The sequence below is a fragment of the Condylura cristata genome, unplaced genomic scaffold, assembly GCF_000260355.1.
Source record: "Condylura cristata isolate star-nosed mole 26May11 unplaced genomic scaffold, ConCri1.0 scaffold00019, whole genome shotgun sequence".
Lineage (NCBI taxonomy): Eukaryota > Metazoa > Chordata > Mammalia > Eulipotyphla > Talpidae > Condylura > Condylura cristata.
The window spans coordinates 29,294,446-29,312,695 of record NW_004567120.1 but is presented as its reverse complement, the minus strand read 5'-3'; the positions used below and the strand labels follow the sequence as shown (position 1 = coordinate 29,312,695).

General features: G+C 39.3%; 1 protein-coding gene across 1 annotated transcript in view; it reads left to right on the top strand.

Annotated features, from left to right (window-relative positions):
- The window catches only part of ZDHHC9 (zinc finger, DHHC-type containing 9), a 31,731-nt gene extending 16,934 nt beyond the window's left edge, over positions 1-14,797 (top strand). The window contains exons 5-10 of the mRNA XM_012727253.1: positions 6,059-6,196; positions 7,066-7,114; positions 7,943-8,045; positions 8,749-8,852; positions 9,214-9,310; positions 13,247-14,797. Of these exons, the coding sequence (XP_012582707.1) occupies positions 6,059-6,196; positions 7,066-7,114; positions 7,943-8,045; positions 8,749-8,852; positions 9,214-9,310; positions 13,247-13,363 (608 nt within the window). The 3' untranslated portion in view covers positions 13,364-14,797. The remainder of the gene's footprint in view (positions 1-6,058; positions 6,197-7,065; positions 7,115-7,942; positions 8,046-8,748; positions 8,853-9,213; positions 9,311-13,246) is intronic.
- Positions 14,798-18,250: the final 3,453 nt, after the last annotated feature.

Genomic DNA, 18,250 nt, shown 5'->3' with positions numbered 1-18,250 from the left:
TCCCTCTCCCTTGCAGAATATCTCTGATTTATAGTTAACTGCTAATTTTGTTTCTTATCTATTATTATTGTTTTCCCTCCACGGCAACCATTTGTAAATGTCATGAAGTGCTTTTCCATTGCGCTGCAACCATCACCATCATCCATTTGCAGAACCATGTGGCACCCCCATGCTGGGACTCTATCCCCACTCATAGCATGCCCATCCCCTCGCCTGCTAACCCCTGCTAACCACTGCACTATTTTCTATCTTTATGTATTTGATTCTTCTAGTTACCTCATATTTGTGGACTCATACATCTCTCCTTTCATGTCTGGTTTACTTCACTTAACATAATATCTTCCATGTGCCAGAATTTCATACCTTTTTTTTTGCAAGTTTTTTTTATTATAATAGTTTATTTTTACATCATTTTGTACATTTTTTTTTCCCATCTCAATTGTAATCCCCGCGGGTTTCCCATCACCAAGTCACCCTTGTGCCATCACCATAGTCCCGTGCGTTTCCCCCCCCCCCCCGCCGTTTTTGATCCCATTCCCCACTCCACCCCCACAAAACGTCTCTGGTATATGGTTGTTCATTATTTTTGTTATTTTCTCGCCTGGTCCATTATACTCCTGCTATGAGTGAAACCATCCGGTATTTTTCTTTCTCTTTCTGGCTTATCTCACTAAGCATGATCTTTTCCAGCCCCATCCAAGTTGCTGCAAAAGACATTGTTTCTCTTTTTTGGTTGCTGAGTAATATTCCATTGTATATATGTACCACATCTTTTTAATCCAGTCATCTACTTGTGGGCATTTGGGCTGCTTCCATGTTTTTCCAATTGTAAATAAAGCAGCAATAAACATGGGGGGCAGTGTCTTTCTTAATGTAGAAAATTAGCTAGGAAAACCTCATCACGTTTAATCTTCCACTGCTAGGGATGTAAATTGGAACAAACTTTTTGGAATGTAACATAGGACAATTCTTCAAAGCCTTAAAACATGTATACCAGTTAATGCTGATGATTCCCTTCCTAGGGACCCATCCTAATAAAGTAATTAGAGATGTGTTAAGAGATTTAGGTATGGAAATATTTACCTTTGGATTACTATAATAATGCAAAATTGGGTAAACCTAATTGTTCATCAGTAGATTTGTGGTCAAATAAATATGGGATGTTCATATAATAGGCTTTATAGGAAAAGCTAATATAGAATGCTAAATTAAATAAAACAGGAGATAGGCTAGATTTATAACATGATCTCAACTACACAGTTAAAAAATATGTGTAAAGAAATTTATAAGGAAATGCACCAGAATACTTATAGTTTGTTATGTGTGGGTTGTGATTTTGTTTCCTTCATTTTTCTTTTTCTTTTTTTCAAGTTTTCTCCAGTGAGCATGGATTAATTTCTTATCAGGAAAAGAATGATTTTAAATGCAGTAAAACTTTATTGTATAAATCTGCCATTTTCCAATGTTTCTATATGACAGATTTGCTTAAAGTGAGGCATTATCTATAATTATTTTCTAGTGTTTACCAGTTTATTATGAGGCTATAGTAAAGGATACAGATGAACTTCTTAGATAGAAGAGGTATATAACACAAGGTGTCACCACTTAGCATACCACTTTCCAGCCCCTCCTTGTGTTCAGCAACTTGGAAGAGCTCTGAATCCAGTAATTTTGGGGTTTTATGGAGGTTTCCTCTATAGGCATTATCGATCCATGTCTGACTCCTCTCCACTGTCTAGGAAATGGGAGTGGGGCTGAAAATTCCAAGCTTGTAATGGCTGGATCTTTGGGGACCAGGCCCTATCCAGAAGCCTGCTCCCAGTCATCTCATTAGAGCAAGACATTGGTATCACCCAGGAAATTCAACACATGTAGGAACTATTAGAAATATCAGACTATGAGGAAGCATTTGATCAAAAGATGCATCTAATGCTCTTACCACATAGGCACTTACAAAGCTTTGAGATGCTCTGTGTCAGGAAACGGGCAGAAACCAATGTATATTTTCCCTGTTATGTCACATATAACATTTTATATTCCTCAGTAATATGTGAGTAATTCAATTTCTTCACATTCTTGCCAGAACTTACTATTGTCGATATTTAAAAACTTTTTTTACATATTTTAATGGATGTGATATGGTACTTTTTTTTCTTTTTTAAATATGGTACTTTTTCCCCTTTTGATGTACAAAACAATATTAGTTTCAGGTGTAAAACATAATGACTAAACATTTGTATATATTGCATAATGATCACAACAGTAAGTCTAGTGACCATCTGTTACCACAGTACAGCTTACAATTTCACGATGCATTATTATCAACTATAGTCACCATGCTATTTATTAGATCTCCATCACTTATTTTATAACTGCTAACTGGTAGCTGTTGACCCTTCCTCCTCTCCCACTCACTTACCCCAACCCTTTTGTCCTATGGCAACTAGAGTCTGTGCTGTTTCTATGATTTTTGTTTTGTTTTTTTTTTAGATTCCACATATGAATAAAATTATATAATATTTGTTTTTGTCTGGCTTATTTCACTAAGCATAATTTAGGTTCTAGATCCATCTATGCTGTCACAAATGGCAAGATTTCATTCTTTTTTAATAGCTGGGTGGTGTTCCATTGACTATATATATATATATATATATATATGTATGTATGTGTATATATATATATATACACACACACACACATAGATATACATATATATATACACACACAATTGTATACAATTGTATTGTGTATTGTGTGTATTATATACACACACACACCATATCTTGTTATCTATTCACACATTAACAGACACTTAGATTGTTTCTGTGTCGTAGCTATCATGAACAATGCCGCAGTGAACATACAGTTGCTTATGTCTTTTTGAGTTACTGTTTTTGTTTGCTTTAGATTAATACCCAGAAGTGGAATTTCTGGATCATGTGGTCATTCTATTTTTAGGCTTTTAAGGAACATTTATGATGATTTCCATAGTTTACATTCCCACCCACAGTGCACGAGGGTTCCCTTTTCTCCACATCCTCCCCAGTGCTTATTATCTTGTGTTTTTGTTTTTGATGTTAGTCATTCCGACAGGTTGAGGTGCTATCTCATTATGGTTTTGATTTGAATTTTCCTAATGACTAATGATGTTGAGCACCTTTTCCTGTGCATATTGGCCAACTGTGTATCTTCTTTGGCAAATGTCTATTCAGATCCTCTGTCCAATATCTGCAATTCTTGATTCAGGCATTACCCTAACCACTTAGAGATGTCATTCTTTTCTACATTTTTCTTCCCTTTTCAAAAAAGATAAACTGTAGCCCATTTAAACTAGAAGATGTACCATTCTTAGTCTTAATTTTTGAGTAATATACAGCTCATTTTTCAAAATGATGTATTTTATTTGCGCTTTCTTTGATTCACTAGAATGATATGTTTTCATTGTAGAAAATATGGGAAATACAGAAAGTATACATTAAACAATCCCAAACTCACTATCCATTTTGCAATATTTCCTCCCAGTCTCTTGTTTATGAAATTGTATCACACATGACTGAGTTTCTAATCCTGTCTTTGTCAGTTACTCTGATATCCTGTGCATTTTTCTATGTCTTTAGTGTTTTTTGATTGCATTGTTTTTTTAAAAACTGCATAGTCTGTCATATGGTATATTCTAGTTTATTTAGATAGTTGCCTATCATTAGATATTATTTCATTTTATTTATTATAATACTGCAATCAAAATGATGTGGCTAAATTGGAACTTTCATACACCTCTGGTAGGAATATAATATGGTGTATCTGCTGTGGAAGAGAGTTTGGAAGTTCTTCAGACAAGTAAACATAGACTTATCATATGACCTAGCAAATTCCACTTGTGGGTATATACTTACATACCTGCTTGTGCGGCCATAACAAAATACCACAGGCTGGGTGGCCTCTGCAATGGAGATTTATTTTCTCACAGTTCTGGAGGTTAGAAGTTTGAGATCAAGGTGCCATCAGGGTTGCTTTCTGGTGAGTCCTCTCTGTCTGGCTAGCAGCTGGCCACATTTTCTCTATTCTCACAGGACCAGTTTTTTGTGCTCATGCACTCCTGGGGTCTTGTTCTCGTCTTATAAGTATAGCAGTTTTATAGAATTAGGGCCCAGCTCTTCTGAACTCATTTAACCTTAGTTACTTCCTTATAGGCCCCATCTCCAAATATAGTCACATTGTGGGTTAGTGCTCAACATATGAATTTTGGGAGGACATAATTTTATCTGTAACAAAGTCAGAAAGAATTGAAAACAGGAACTCAAACACACTTGTATGTCAGTGTTCATATCAGCATTGTTCATAATAGCATTGTTCATAATAGTTCATAATAGTTCATAATAGCAATAGTTATAGTACATAACAGCCCATATGTCCATCAGCTGATGAATGGACAAGCAAAATATGGTACTCAGCCACAAGAGAGAAGTCTTCATATGTATTTCAACATGAATCAACCTTGAGAACATTATACTAGGTGAAAGAAGCTTGTCCCCAATGGCGATATATTGTATGGCTGCACTTATAGACAGATATAAAATATCTAAAACAGGCAAATTCACTGAGTAGAAAGAAGATTAGACTTTACTAGGGGTTGGGGAAACGAAGGAAAATGAAGAGTTACTACTTGAGAGTTTCTGTTTGGGGGTGATGAAAGACTTTGGAAATAGTGGCAATGGTTGCACAACATTGTGAATATAATTAATGCCACTGAATTCCTCATGTAAAAATGGTTAAAATGGTAAAATGTATGTTTTATATATATATATATATATATATATATATATATAATCACAATACAAAATTTAATAGAAAAATTTGTTGAACTTAAACTTCTATATACATTTCTATTTCCTTATGAGAAATTATTAAAAATGGATTTATTCTGCCAAAGAGATGTGAATATTATTAAGGCTCTTGGTGTATACTGCCAAATTGCTTTCCAGAAAGTTCCTCACAGTTTGTACTTCCACAAACAGTGTATTAAAATTCTACTTTACTCTAGTCTCACTAGAGATGAATATTGTTTTTTTATGCTCTTATTTTGATAGGTGACAAGGCACCTTATTATACTAGAATTGCTCTGAATTATTAGTAAATCTATTTTCTTCAAGGGGTATTTGTATTTTGTTCTCAATTTGTAAAGACTTTTATATACTGAGGTTCCAAATTGGCATATTTCCCTGTTGGTTTTTTTCTTCTTTAATTTTCTTTATATTGTTGTGAACATATATAAAATGTATTTTTAAGTTTACAGAGTCAAATCTATTTCTCTTTGCCATCTGTATTTTCTTCCACTTCCTTCTCAGTGTGCAGGGTAAATGTTCATCTATTCTTTATAGTTATTTTATGGTTTCATTTTGTCTTGCAGAATAAATCCTGTAATTCATCTGGAATTAATTTTGATATGTAGTTTTAAGGGAAAAAAAATCTAACCCTATCTTCCACTAGGCAGTCAATCGTCTCAGAGTTGTTCATGGAAAAATACTTCCTCTACCACTGATTTTGTGATGTTGCTCTTATCACACAGTAAATTCTCATCCATTCTACAGTCCATTTCTGGGTGCCTTCCATTCCATCAAACTATGCCATACCATTTTTGGTATTGTAGTTTTATTTCTTTTTAACTAACTAGAAGTTAAGAAACATCACATTGCTCAATTTGTAATTTTCTTTGGCTCTTTCCTCCTGTTTATTCCTCTTGAACTTAGTGGGCCAACCTATTAAGTTTTTTCCTTTGGGAAAGTATGGTCTTTTCTTGTAAATGGCAGTGAGGCAGATCACTTAATGTTTGAGTGCCTTATTTGTCAAATGAGAAGAAATATCTTATTTGTCCAGCTTCCATGTATGATTATGGCTATGACAACGTTGTGGAAATGTGAAAAATAGGAAAATTAGTGATTTTTGCTGTTGCGACTAGGCAGTCATCCTCGGGTTTTTGACTAGCTATTATGTGGATGGGGCGGGGAGGGGGGGTGGTGCTTTGTTGTGGAGGTTTGGCATTGAACTCTCTCTCCCACAGAGCGCTTTGACCATCACTGCCCCTGGGTGGGGAACTGTGTTGGAAAGAGGAACTACCGCTACTTCTACCTCTTCATCCTCTCTCTCTCCCTCCTCACGATCTATGTCTTCGCCTTCAACATCGTCTATGTGGCCCTGAGTGAGTATGCAGGGCAGCGCTGGGATGGGAGAAAACGTCAGGATCTCTTGGGGGGTGTGGCTGGGTTTCTTGGTGGTTCTTTGCTATGGGGCCCCTTAGGACTAGATAGAGGTAAACACTACTTTCTGCTCTTGAGAAGACTCCAAACCTCAACTCATACCGGTCAGTATTCACTGAATGTGGTGTCCTTTTTACCAGCCTGTGTGGACACTGGGGCCATAATTACTGGTCTGTACCCAGAGCACTGGACATTTCTGTGGTGATCCCAAAAGTTGGGGAATGCATTCTGTTTGTATGTCCTCTTCTACCCTGTGAGACCTGTCCTGCATGAGGTGGTAGAAGGAGTTATGCCAGAGAATTGACTTTTAGAAGCTCCTGGTCTCCGTTAGGAGATAGAAAATACACCTGCAGGTGCACATGTACACATGTAAATACATATAAGTCAGCCTAAGGGCATCTGGAATGTGGCGATAAAGGAGTAGTCTTCCTGGGAGACGAGTTTCAGATGCATTTTGAACAGGGAGGGATACAGATTGGTGGGGAGAGAGGAATTTTCTTGGATATTTCTGATTTCTTTTGTCTATGAATGAATATCTCCCTCCATGCCCATAGTTGAGGGCTTTGGAAAAGGGAAGGGAGCCTGATGCTTGACTTATGCCCAACTCTCTAGTCCAGTGCCTGGCCCCACATTGGAAATATGAACCCAAGGAAACCACTTGGAGGTGAGAGTCTCTTGTGTGGGTGAGGGTTTATCTCTTCCCAGTGGATAACAAGGGGTAGGGAGGGAAGGAATTGAGTGGGCAGTAGGATACGTGTGTGTTTGTTATTAAAGTCACTAATTTTTCTCTCTACCCCTCCCAATTTCACAGAATCCTTGAAAATTGGCTTCCTGGAGACCTTGAAAGAAACTCCTGGAACATATCCTTCTCTGGCAGTATGTCCCTGTGAGGCCATTTTAGACTACTTTTCAACATGCTTTCTCTGCAGTTCTCCTACCTTCCCATTTTGTTAAGATGTCAGAAGGTGCCAAAGTCTAAATAAAAAGCATGTAGTCTCAGTGATAGCACCCAGAATGGAAGAAGGCCAGGACTTAAAGGAAGGTCTTGCCCTCATTCTCTTCTCCATTTTCTTCCTCTTAAGTCCTCCTGATTTTAGACTTAACTCTGCCTCCACTTGTGAGTTGTACTATGCCTCGGTACATCTCTTATGTCATGTACCAGAAATCTCAGTTACAGTTAAGGTTACGTTCCGTAGCAGCTGCATTTCTGAAAAGGTGATTCAGGTGGGATTCCTATAAAGCATATCCTGTTTTTCTCCACCAAGCTGTCATTTATGGAGTCTATTTTTTGATTTTTTTTTATAATATAATAGTTTATTTTTACATCATTTTGTACATTTTTTTTTTCCATCTCAATTGTAATCCCCTTGGGTTTCCCATCACCATTTTTCTGTTTTTTTTTTTTTTTTTTAATTGGCTGTGATGGCCGACGTTGTTTTGCTTTGGCCCCCTCCTAAACATCCTCTTCAAAAAGCTAATAATGAATAATCTAACACTTAAAAATATACCAGAGATATTAGAGAGCTAATCCAGTGAGTTTAGACTCTATCTCTCACTGGACATGGATGTGTGGCCATCTGTGATAAATATTCTGAGAGGTAAAGGTAGGGTGACTGGTGCCATGAGTAAAGACCGCAGCATCAAGTTTCCTGGCGGGGCTCCTTCAACATTCCTTAACAACACTTCACTGTTCTAGAAGTACTCATTTGCTTCTTCACACTCTGGTCCGTCGTGGGACTGACTGGATTTCACACTTTCCTGGTGGCTCTCAACCAGACAACCAATGAAGACGTGAGTCAACTTTCCATTCTCTTCAGCATGTATTCTTCTCCCAAAGCCCTGTTTTCTCTATATCTGCTAGACAACCGAGTCCCAAGGGCCTCTCAGGTTGAGGCAAGCAGAAACCTGATGTGGAAGACTGTTAAATCAGAGTGTGGAAGGGAAAGCATGTCTGTATGGAATTAGGAAGAAGAGCTTGAATGGTTGGCTGGGTACAAGGTCTTCAGCTGTTTATACATCCTTAAAGGCTAATGGGTGCCACAAGCAGTGGAGAGGGACCATGCCCTGAATGACTCCTTGCTTTTAAGAAGTTACCAGTTATCCATGTTCACTGCAGAAAATACAGAGGAGCAAAAAACAAAACAAAACAAGGGCCACTAAATGAGTCCCTCTAACTGTCTCCTAGACACTCACCGCTGTTAATGGTATGGTAATATATAGCCTTCTACACTCCTTCCCATTTGTTCATTTGTTTCTGTGAATATATTATGCATTTAAAACATAAAAATAGTACCCATCATTTAGTTATCAGCTTTTTTACACTTTGCTGTGAACACTTTTCATGGCTCTGTGGGTTCCATGGCATTAGGGACTTTCCTGTTGTTCTGTTGTTGTGCAACCATCACCACCATCCTTCTCCTCAACCCTTTTCTCTTCATGCTGCATGTGTTTATTTAATATAATGTGAAAGTAAATCTTGGCTCTTACCTTGCAGATCAAAGGTTCATGGACAGGGAAGAATCGCGTCCAGAATCCCTATAGCCATGGCAACATCGTGAAGAACTGCTGCGAAGTGCTGTGTGGCCCCTTGCCCCCCAGGTACCCAGGGGACTAGAAGGTCCTGGGCCTCTTGGGACAGACGACTCACTCTCGTTCTATTACCCGGTCTGATGCATTCTTCTGAATGTGGCCTCTTGGTATCAAATGGATTTTTCCAGGGATTGTCTGTTGGTACTCTGGCTCCACGAGCTGGGATGACCTTTCATTCTCATTTCATTTGTTTGTTCCCTGGTTAATGTGTTCTCTTGTTTGTAGCAGAAAAAGTGAGTGTGGAAGATAAGAGGCATGTGCTGGGATAAGGGCAGAGTTTTGTTTCTCAGTGAGCATGACAAGGGTTAGGAGGGCGGGTGGGCGGAAGGCTTTCTGCAAAGTGCTTTACTAAGTCTCCTATCTCCTTCAGTGTGCTGGATCGAAGGGGTATTTTGCCACTGGAGGAAAGTGGAAGTCGACCTCCCAGTACTCAAGAGACCAGTAGCAGCCTCTTGCCACAGAGCCCAGTAAGTGTTCCTGACTTTAAGGCCTCCAGACTTTCAGATTGTCAGTGATAGAGGGTGTAACTAAAATTACACCTTAGAGACCTACCTGGACAATTCCATATCCAACCACTCCAGCTTCCCTGCCTCTACTTCTGCGCTCATAATGCCTTCAGATCTTTGTCCCCTTGTGGTAGATTGTGATCTAGTCACTCCTGTACTGTTCTGTGCCAGCGATTAGGCTTGGTGCTAGGGATATACCAGTGACAAGCAGATCATGCCCCTGCTCTCAGGTTGCTGGTGGGTGGTGGGATGAAACAGGAAAACACGCCATTCCTCAATGCTGTGAAAAGCACCTTGAAGAGGGCAGCATAAAATGCTTAGAGCAAAGGCAGAGGCCAGGGGGACAAGTTGGAGTTAGTGATGTGATTTTCTCATATTGGGCACTTCCTCACTGGAATATGCAGATGTTGTGGAAACTCCCAGCTTTCTTGCTCAGATACACTTTATGAAATATGTTCCTAAACACTTATTATTTGAACTTTCCTTTTTTAATAATAGCTTTATTGAGCTACAACGAACATATATAAAGTCCCTATTTAAAATGTCCAGTGCACCAGGTTATAGTATATCACAGATTTGTACAATTATGACAAGTCAATTTTAAAACACTTAAGTTACCTCCTATAAAGACATTAGCAGTCACTCTCCCTTCCCCCCCAACCCTCACCCCATCTGTTGGTAACTACAAATTTGCTTTCTTTTGATATAGATTTGTCTCTTCATATTCATATAAGTGGACATGTATAACATGTCATCTTTCGTGAGTGGTTTCTTTCACTTAGCATAGTATTTTCAGGGTTCATCCATGCTGTGGCATGTAGCAGTATTTCATGACTTTATATGGCTGAATAACATCCCATGATATGGAGAGACCACCTTTTATTCATCCATTCATCAGTTGATGGATACTGTGTTGTTTTGGCCTGTTGGTCATTATGAACAATGCTGCTGTCAACATTCAGGAGCCATGCACACGTTACATGCTTTCATTACTCTTGGCTGCGCCTGGCAGGGAATTTACTGCATCATATGGTAACTTTATGCTTAACATTTTGAGGAACTGCTGGACTGTTTCCAAAGTGGCTGTTCCATTTTACATGCCCACCAGTACTATGTCAGGGTTCCAACTTCTCCACATCCTCTGCAACATTTATTATTATCTGGCATTTTGATTCTAACCTTCCTAGTGGGTATGAAGTGGTATCTCATTGTAGTGCTAATTTGCATTTTCCTGATGACTAATTATGTTGAGCATCTTTTCATGAGCATGCTGGTTTGTATACCTTCTTCAGAGAAGTGACTATTCAGATCCTTTGTCCATTTTTAAACAGGGTTGTTTGTGTATTCTTTTTGTTTGTGTATTTTAATTGTTGGATTGTAAGAGTTCTTTATATACTCTGTATACCGATCCCTTATGAGATATGTTAATGATTTGCAAATATTTTCTCCCATTCTGTGGGTTGTCTTTCACTTTCTTGATGATGCTCTTTTAAACACAAAAGATTCAATTTTGATGTAGTCAAATTAATCTTTTTTCTTTTGTTTGTGCTTCTCTTGTCAGATCTTAAAAAAACAACAGTGCCTAAATCTCAGGTTGTGAAGATTTATGCCTCTGTTTTTTTTCTAAGAGCTTTATAGTTTTAGGTCTTATCCATTTTGAGTTAGTTTATATATATATGTAAACTATATATATATATATACATACACACACATACACACACACATGCACATATATCCATATATATATATATGTGAGGTGGGGTCTAACCCTTTTGCATGTGAGCATTCAGTTGTTTCAGCACCATTTGTTGAAAAGACTATTCTTTTTCTATTGAATTGTCATGGTACCCTTGTCAAAAGTGAATCAACTGTAAATGTGAGAGTTTTCTCAATTCTGTTTCATTGATCAATATGTCTGTTCAAGACGGTACACACTGTCTTGGTTATTGTAGTGTTGTTATAAGCTTTGAAATTAGGAAGTGAGGGTCTTTCAACTTTTTTATTCAGTTGTTTTGGCTCTTATGAGTCTCTTGAAGTTCCATATAAATCTTAGGATCAGCTTCTTAAGTTCTGCAAAGAAGCCAGCTGGAATTTTGATGGAAATTACATTGAGACTCTTGATCAATTTGGGGAGTATTGCCATCCTGAGAAGATTGTCTTTCAGGCTGTTAATATGGACTATCTAATTTGTTTAGATTTTCTTTAATTCTTTCAACAATACTTTGTAGTTTTCAAAGTGTAAGTTTTACATGTCTTGTTATATTTACTCTTTTTAGTATTTTATTATTCTTGATGTCATTGTAAATGAAATTACTTTCCTAATTTCATTTCGGAATGGTTCATATGTAGAAATACTCGATTTTAAAATTTGATCTTATATCCTGAAACCTTGTTTACATTACTTATTAGTTATAATAGATTTTTAATAGAGTTGAACTTTCTTTACTTTTTTTAAAAAAGATTTATTTATTTATGCATACAGAACTGGGGTACAGGCTAGAGGTGCAGGAGCAGTGAGAGGATTCACCAGAGACAGAGTGGGGAGCAGAACAGGCCAACTGACGAAGTACACAGCTGAGGGGAGCAGCAGGCCAGTCAGAAGAGGTCTGCTGCACCATGTGGGTCACCACCAGTGTGATCAAACTCATGGTGCACTGGCTTTAGCTTCTTAGTGCTGTGCTTTAACCTACTGCACCACCAGGGAGGGCCTGAACTTTCTTTATAGTGAATGCTTTTTGTAGGGTGGATAGTGATAATTTCTCTCTCCATTGCCTTTTCTAAATTTTTAATTTTCCTTTTTGAAGCCAAGCAACCCCATGCTTACATATTATTATCATCATTTTATTTAGTTTTCCACCACTTGATATATAGATTTTATGTAATGCCAATAAAAATTACTAAATTTTATAGATAAATTTATTCTAAAGTTAATAAGGGGAGTTAGAGAAAAGAGAATATCTAAGCCAATTTTGAGAGAATATGTTTGGAGGGACCACGCTACTCAATTTCAAGAGTTGAGGTTTAGGTATAATCAAGGCAGCATAATCCAAGGAAAGGATCAGAAACACCCCAATAAGTCTCTCTAGTATCATTTTTTTTTTGATAAATCTCATCTTAAATCTTAACAATCTACATTAGTGATGTTTAGTTGAAAGTGGGGAAGGGTAGTATTTTAGAATCATTTAGGGGCAATCTTCAACCCACATACATCATCTGAAGGTCTTTGCCACTCTGCCTCTTTGGTTTAGAATCACTGTTCAAGGGCCCTCCCTGGTGGCGCAAGGGGTTAGGACTTAGGACTGCAAGCTGGCCACAGCCACTTCAGCTTGAGTTCAATCTCCGCCAGCCCTGGAGGTGACCCACAGGGCACAGCAGACCTCTCCTGACCCGCCTGCTGCTCCCCTCAGCAGTGTACTTTGTCGGTCGACCTGTTCTGCTCCCCACTCTGTCTCTGGTGAATCCTCTCACCGCCCCTGCACCTCTGGCCTGTACCCCAGCTCTGTATGCATAAATAAATAAATCTTAAAAAAAAAAGAATCACTGTTCCAGTGAGCTGGGTATATGGGCAGAAACAAGAGTAAGAACTACTGGATCAGGCCTGGTTAGACAAGTATGTTGTAACATTCTTTTGTGCAGGAGGGGCCTCTGTGAAAATGTTTTTGGTCCATTTGACTGTCATGAAAATGTCCATCAGACAGTGAAGAATAGAACTCAAACTTCAGTTACATTCTGCTGAGAAAATAGTCTGGTCTGGTTCTGAGTTTGGTGTTTACTTCTGTATGCCTCTAGCATCAGTGTGGCTACTGGGTTCAGAGGAAGCGTGCAGTATGTATGGACTATCTCCATTGGGATTCTGAAGGAAAGTCTGTATAGATTTTGCTATATTTTCCCTCTTAGGCCCCAACAGAACATCTGAGCTCCAGTGAGATGCCGGAGGACTCCAGTACTCCCGAAGAGATGCCGCCCCCCGAGCCGCCAGAGCCACCACAGGAAACTACTGAAGCTGAGAAGTAGTAGCCTCTCTATGGAAGAGACTTTTGTGTTAATTAGGGCTGTGAGAGATTTAAGGGGAGAAGATAAACCTGAGACAGAGAGCAAGTAAGCTGTCCCTTTTACTGTTTTTCTTTGGTTTTTATTACCCAGTTGCACACTGGCATTTTCTTGCTGCAAGCTTTTTTTAATTTCTGGACTCAAGGCAGTCACAGAAGATGTCAGTCACCTGTGGTAACTGGACAAATAGGTCTCTTGGGCCCTGGCACTGGTTTTCCATAGCCCTCAGCCAAGGAATCTCCTTGGACCCTTTCTTCCCTCCAGATCCCAGCTCTCCGACTTGGGGTCATGGGCCCAATTCTGGGGTTCAAGTTTCTTGAGACTGGCTCAGATCCACTCAAGTTGCTGCATGTCATGAGTCCAGAAGCAGTTACAGAGAACTCTGGCCAGGGAATCCTCACTGATTCTTGAGGCCTTCATAACTGAAGAGGATGGAGAGTGAGGGTGGAGGATTCTCTTGGCCACAAAGTGCCAACATTGCCAGCAAATCCTTTCAGGAACGGGGCAGGTACCTTCCACTTGTTGTATTTATTCATGTAGCTTCTCCTTTGTCCCCCATCCACTCTAACACCCAAACCCCACTTTTTTCCAATTAGATATATGTAAGTAGTTGCAGTAGAGATAACAATTTACATTTCTCGTATATTACCTGGAAACTTTTTAATACCTGTGCCATTCTCAGTAAGAATTTGTGAACCGCCAACGGCATAGCCCCTCACACTCTCTGTCTCATCTCTCCTTTCTCATTTGCCCCTTTTAATTTGTTTTCCTTTTGACTCTTGCTCCCATTCGGAGCAGCAATGGCAGTAATAAAAGTCTGCGCTTTGGGGGTTCCTTTTCCTCAGAGGAAGCCCAAGTGCTCACTTAAAACACTATTCCCTCAGACTCCCTGTGTGAGGCCTGCAGAGGGCCCTGAATGCACAAATGGGGAAACCAAGGCACAGAGAGGCGCTCCTCTCCTTTCCTCTCCCCCTGTGTCCCCTCAAAAGAGAACAACAAGAAATAAGGATAACCAATACTTCCATTAGGCCTCGGCTGAGTGAGGAGGGAAAGCCCAGCACTGCTGCCCTCCCGGGTAACCCACTCCAAGGCCTTGGCCCATCTCGGGCTTCGTAACCACACCTGGGGCTTCCTCCGAGCCCTGCTCTTCCAGCACTTCCTCCGGCAGAGTCCCAGAGCCACTTCACCCTGGGGGTGGGCTGTGGCCCCCAGTCAGCTCTGCTCAGGACCTGCTCTATTCAGGGAAGAAGATTTATGTATTATATGTGGCTATATTTCCTAGAGCACCTGTGTTTTTCTCTTTCTAAGCCAGGGTCCTGTGTGGATGATTTACGGGGAGGGGGGAGATGTAAACCAGAACTTTTAATCTATTTGAAGGTGATTAAACTGTGTCTAATGCAAACTGCCTGCCTCCTTTTATCCCCTTTCTCTTAGAACCACCATGGGAGTGCGAATGTCTGTGCCTGGGTGTATGAGGTTGGAGGGGGACATTACTACCCATACTTCATTTTCTAGGGGACCTTGGGTTGGGGAGATGGCTCCCAAATTCTCCATTGATTTATACTGCATTCTGGGTTGGTTTACCTTATTCCTTATACTCTGAAGAAAGGTTATGTGCATGGGTACAGTCCACTAGATTGGGAGAGTCAGGGGTTATATTTACTTAAGGTAGTTAATGAGATACTGTTTTTATGCAGATGTGTGCCATTAATTGTGAATGAATCTCAGTTACTAAAGCAGGCTTTGGAGAATATTTTGTTAGTGGTCTTTTGCAAGTGATGCTATGTGTTTCTTTTTAAATAGTCTATAATCCAGTTTCCTTATCAATGTCTATCTCACCCTTCTCAGCTAATTAGAATGAACAAACTTTGGCTGCTTCCAGGTTTTTCTCTACTTCCTGTTTTCCTTGCAGAAAGATTTGAACTGACAGAATTATAGAGGCTCAGATTCCTCTCCCACTGCCTCTACTTTCCCATTCTTATTTTGTCTGGTTCTCTCAAATTTTCCCTTGTAGTTAGAGTTTAGTTAGTTCAAAATAAAGCCAAATCTGGAGAGTTTGGCAGTTATTAGGCATTTCCAGTTCACTTGCCACTTAGATGAACCCCTTGTCAGTCAGGCTCCAGCCCATCCTGTTCAGCCCATTGCTCATGAGCTAGGGTGGACTTCTCTCCTCCCTCCACTTTCCTCGACCATTCACATTCTGGCTTTTAGGTCAGTCGGAGAAGCTTACTCTTTCTGATGTGAAGGGCCAACATGAAACTACCTTTAGTGTGTAATGATTTTTAAAGTTTCCCCCTTTTTCATATGCTCTGCCGTCTTTCTTTTCCTTGACAAATCTATTTAAGGTCTTGGCCTGAAGATGTGGCCCATCTGTACTGACCATCAGCTGAGGCTGTCCCTAGACCGAGTTCTGATCAGAGTGCAGAGACTAGGTCTTAAATTGTTTGCTCTTTTCAATGGCTGGCGTTTTCTCCATGGCTCACTTTCCTCCCCATTTCTATCCACCCCACTTTCCTAGGCTAGAGTGGTTGACCAGGATCCAAAAACTTGGGATTTGGTGGATTTTGGCTATTTGGGGTCATTTCTTCATTTGGCTCTGGGGTCCTCCCCGCTCAAGTGTATGTCATTATCTCCCACTTTGCTACCCTCCCATCCCCCAGTGGCTGAGGCGGGTTTTGATTCTACAGCAGTTAAATTCCATTCTTCCTGCCCTGACCTTCTGGCTTTTACCCACAAGGCCCTTTTTCTGACCAACTCTCTTTACCTAGTTGGGGAAAGAAGGTATTTTGGTTTTAAATCTATTTTCTAATTTAAATGCAATTTAATATATAAATTGCTGTACTTTTGTGTGAGTCTACAAATGCATATGTATGGTTTTTTTTTCCCACTCTCTGGTATTTCTTAATAAAGAAATCTTTCTTTTTTGAAAGAAGCCAATTAATGAAGGAGACCTAAATAGTTTTAGAAATACAGGGATATCTGTTTCTTTATGCTTCTGCCTCATTGCTTTACTTGTGTATAGTGTGAGTAATCAGCCCTCTCCCTCACCTCTTGATCCCATTCCTTTGAGAGAACCCTTAGCCTAGTGGGACAGAGAAAATGTCCCGTCCTATGTCTGGTACCCCTCTGGAACCACTTGGGATTGGCTGAAGTGGTAACCTAGCAACCTAACCACCACCACCCCCAACCCCAGCCTGGCCCTGTTCGTTTTTCCAGTTCAATTCATTTTATCTTCCTGGGGCTGGGGCCAGGCTAGGAAAAATCACCAAAAGATCACAGCAAAAGATTTTACAAAATGATAATTGTTTTCATACCTTGATGTTACTAAGAAAAAAAAAGCAATGTTTCCAATAATCAAAAGACATTTGTGTCTTTTTAAGAATACATTCTAGAAATAACTTGCTGTTCTTAGGTGATAGGTTTTAGAAAGCATGTCAAAGGCTAAAATTGTGAACATCGTTAGTTTTTTTTTTTTAAAGATTTATTTATTTATGCATGCAGAACTGGGGTACAGGCCAGAGGTATAGGGGTGGTGAGAGGATTCACCAGAGAGAGTGGAGAACAGAACAGGTGAACTGACGAAGTACATTGTTGAGGGGAGCAGCGGGTGGGTCAGGAGAGGTGTGCTGTGCCATGTGGTCACCTCCTGGGATGGGGATTGAATTCATGCCGAAGTGGCTTTAGCTTCCCAGTGCTGTACTTTAACCCACTGCGCCACCAGGGAGGGCCTGAACATCGTTAGTTTTAAAGAATATAAGCCCAACTCACCAAAAATGAGTCATGTGGACTGCATGTTTTGGATAAATATGAAAGGGGAGAGGATATTTGAAATTTTCATCTATAACTTTCAAATACTCCATAATAATAGATATCAATGCAGGTGGAAAACCTGGCAAATGTAGCTGGATGTAATTATCTTGGAAATAAACACAAAATATGTTTTTATAGATTGGATTTCCAGGTCTGCAGTGATTGTGCAAATTGAAGGGACATGGTACTTCATGTTGTTCAGAACTTTACGAAGGGCTGTGACTTCTGAAAGTCACGTCCCCACTAGCGATGGCATTCATGGATTTGTTAGTTGCCAATACAATGTACCTGTACGAGTCATCCTCTGCAGCAGCTGTATTCACAGTGAATCTACATATAGGTGAACGTGTCTGACTCCCTGATTATAACTTTTAGTATAGTCTTGCCCAGCTATTTGCACATTGAAATACATATTATTATAAACTTCATTTTATTTTTCCTTTATAATATATATGTATATATATGTATATATATAGTTGTTCTTGAAATTATATGTTGAGGCAGGTTATATTGAGTATAAAATTCATTTGGTGGCAAAGGGTAGGTTACAAAATACATGTATCAGGGAGGGTTGAGAGTAATAAGGTTGAGAACCATTAGAGTAGATCATCTTAAATGTCCCTTTCTATTTTAAATAGTCGGAAAACTTAGAAAATGAACAAATACCCCTTACTCTTTAAGGTGTTTTAAGTTTTAAAAGTAACATGCTCATTGTTGAAAACTGAGAAAGTGTAGGAAAGTAAGAAGATTTTTAAAAAACACCCATAAACTCATTACAAAGCAATGATTATCACTGTTTATTTCAGTCTATTTCTCCCTAATCTTTTTTTCTGCGCATGTCTATTTTTAAACATAACTGAACTTCAACTCTAAATATAGATTTGTAACCCTGCTTTCTTATTTAGTATCTTCCATATCATTAGAAATTATTTGAAAACACATCCTAGTGACTCCATCATAAGCACTTAACCCTTCCCTTAGTGTCAGCTATCTAGGCGTTTTCATGATTATTAACCATGCTGTGATGGACACCTTACGTAC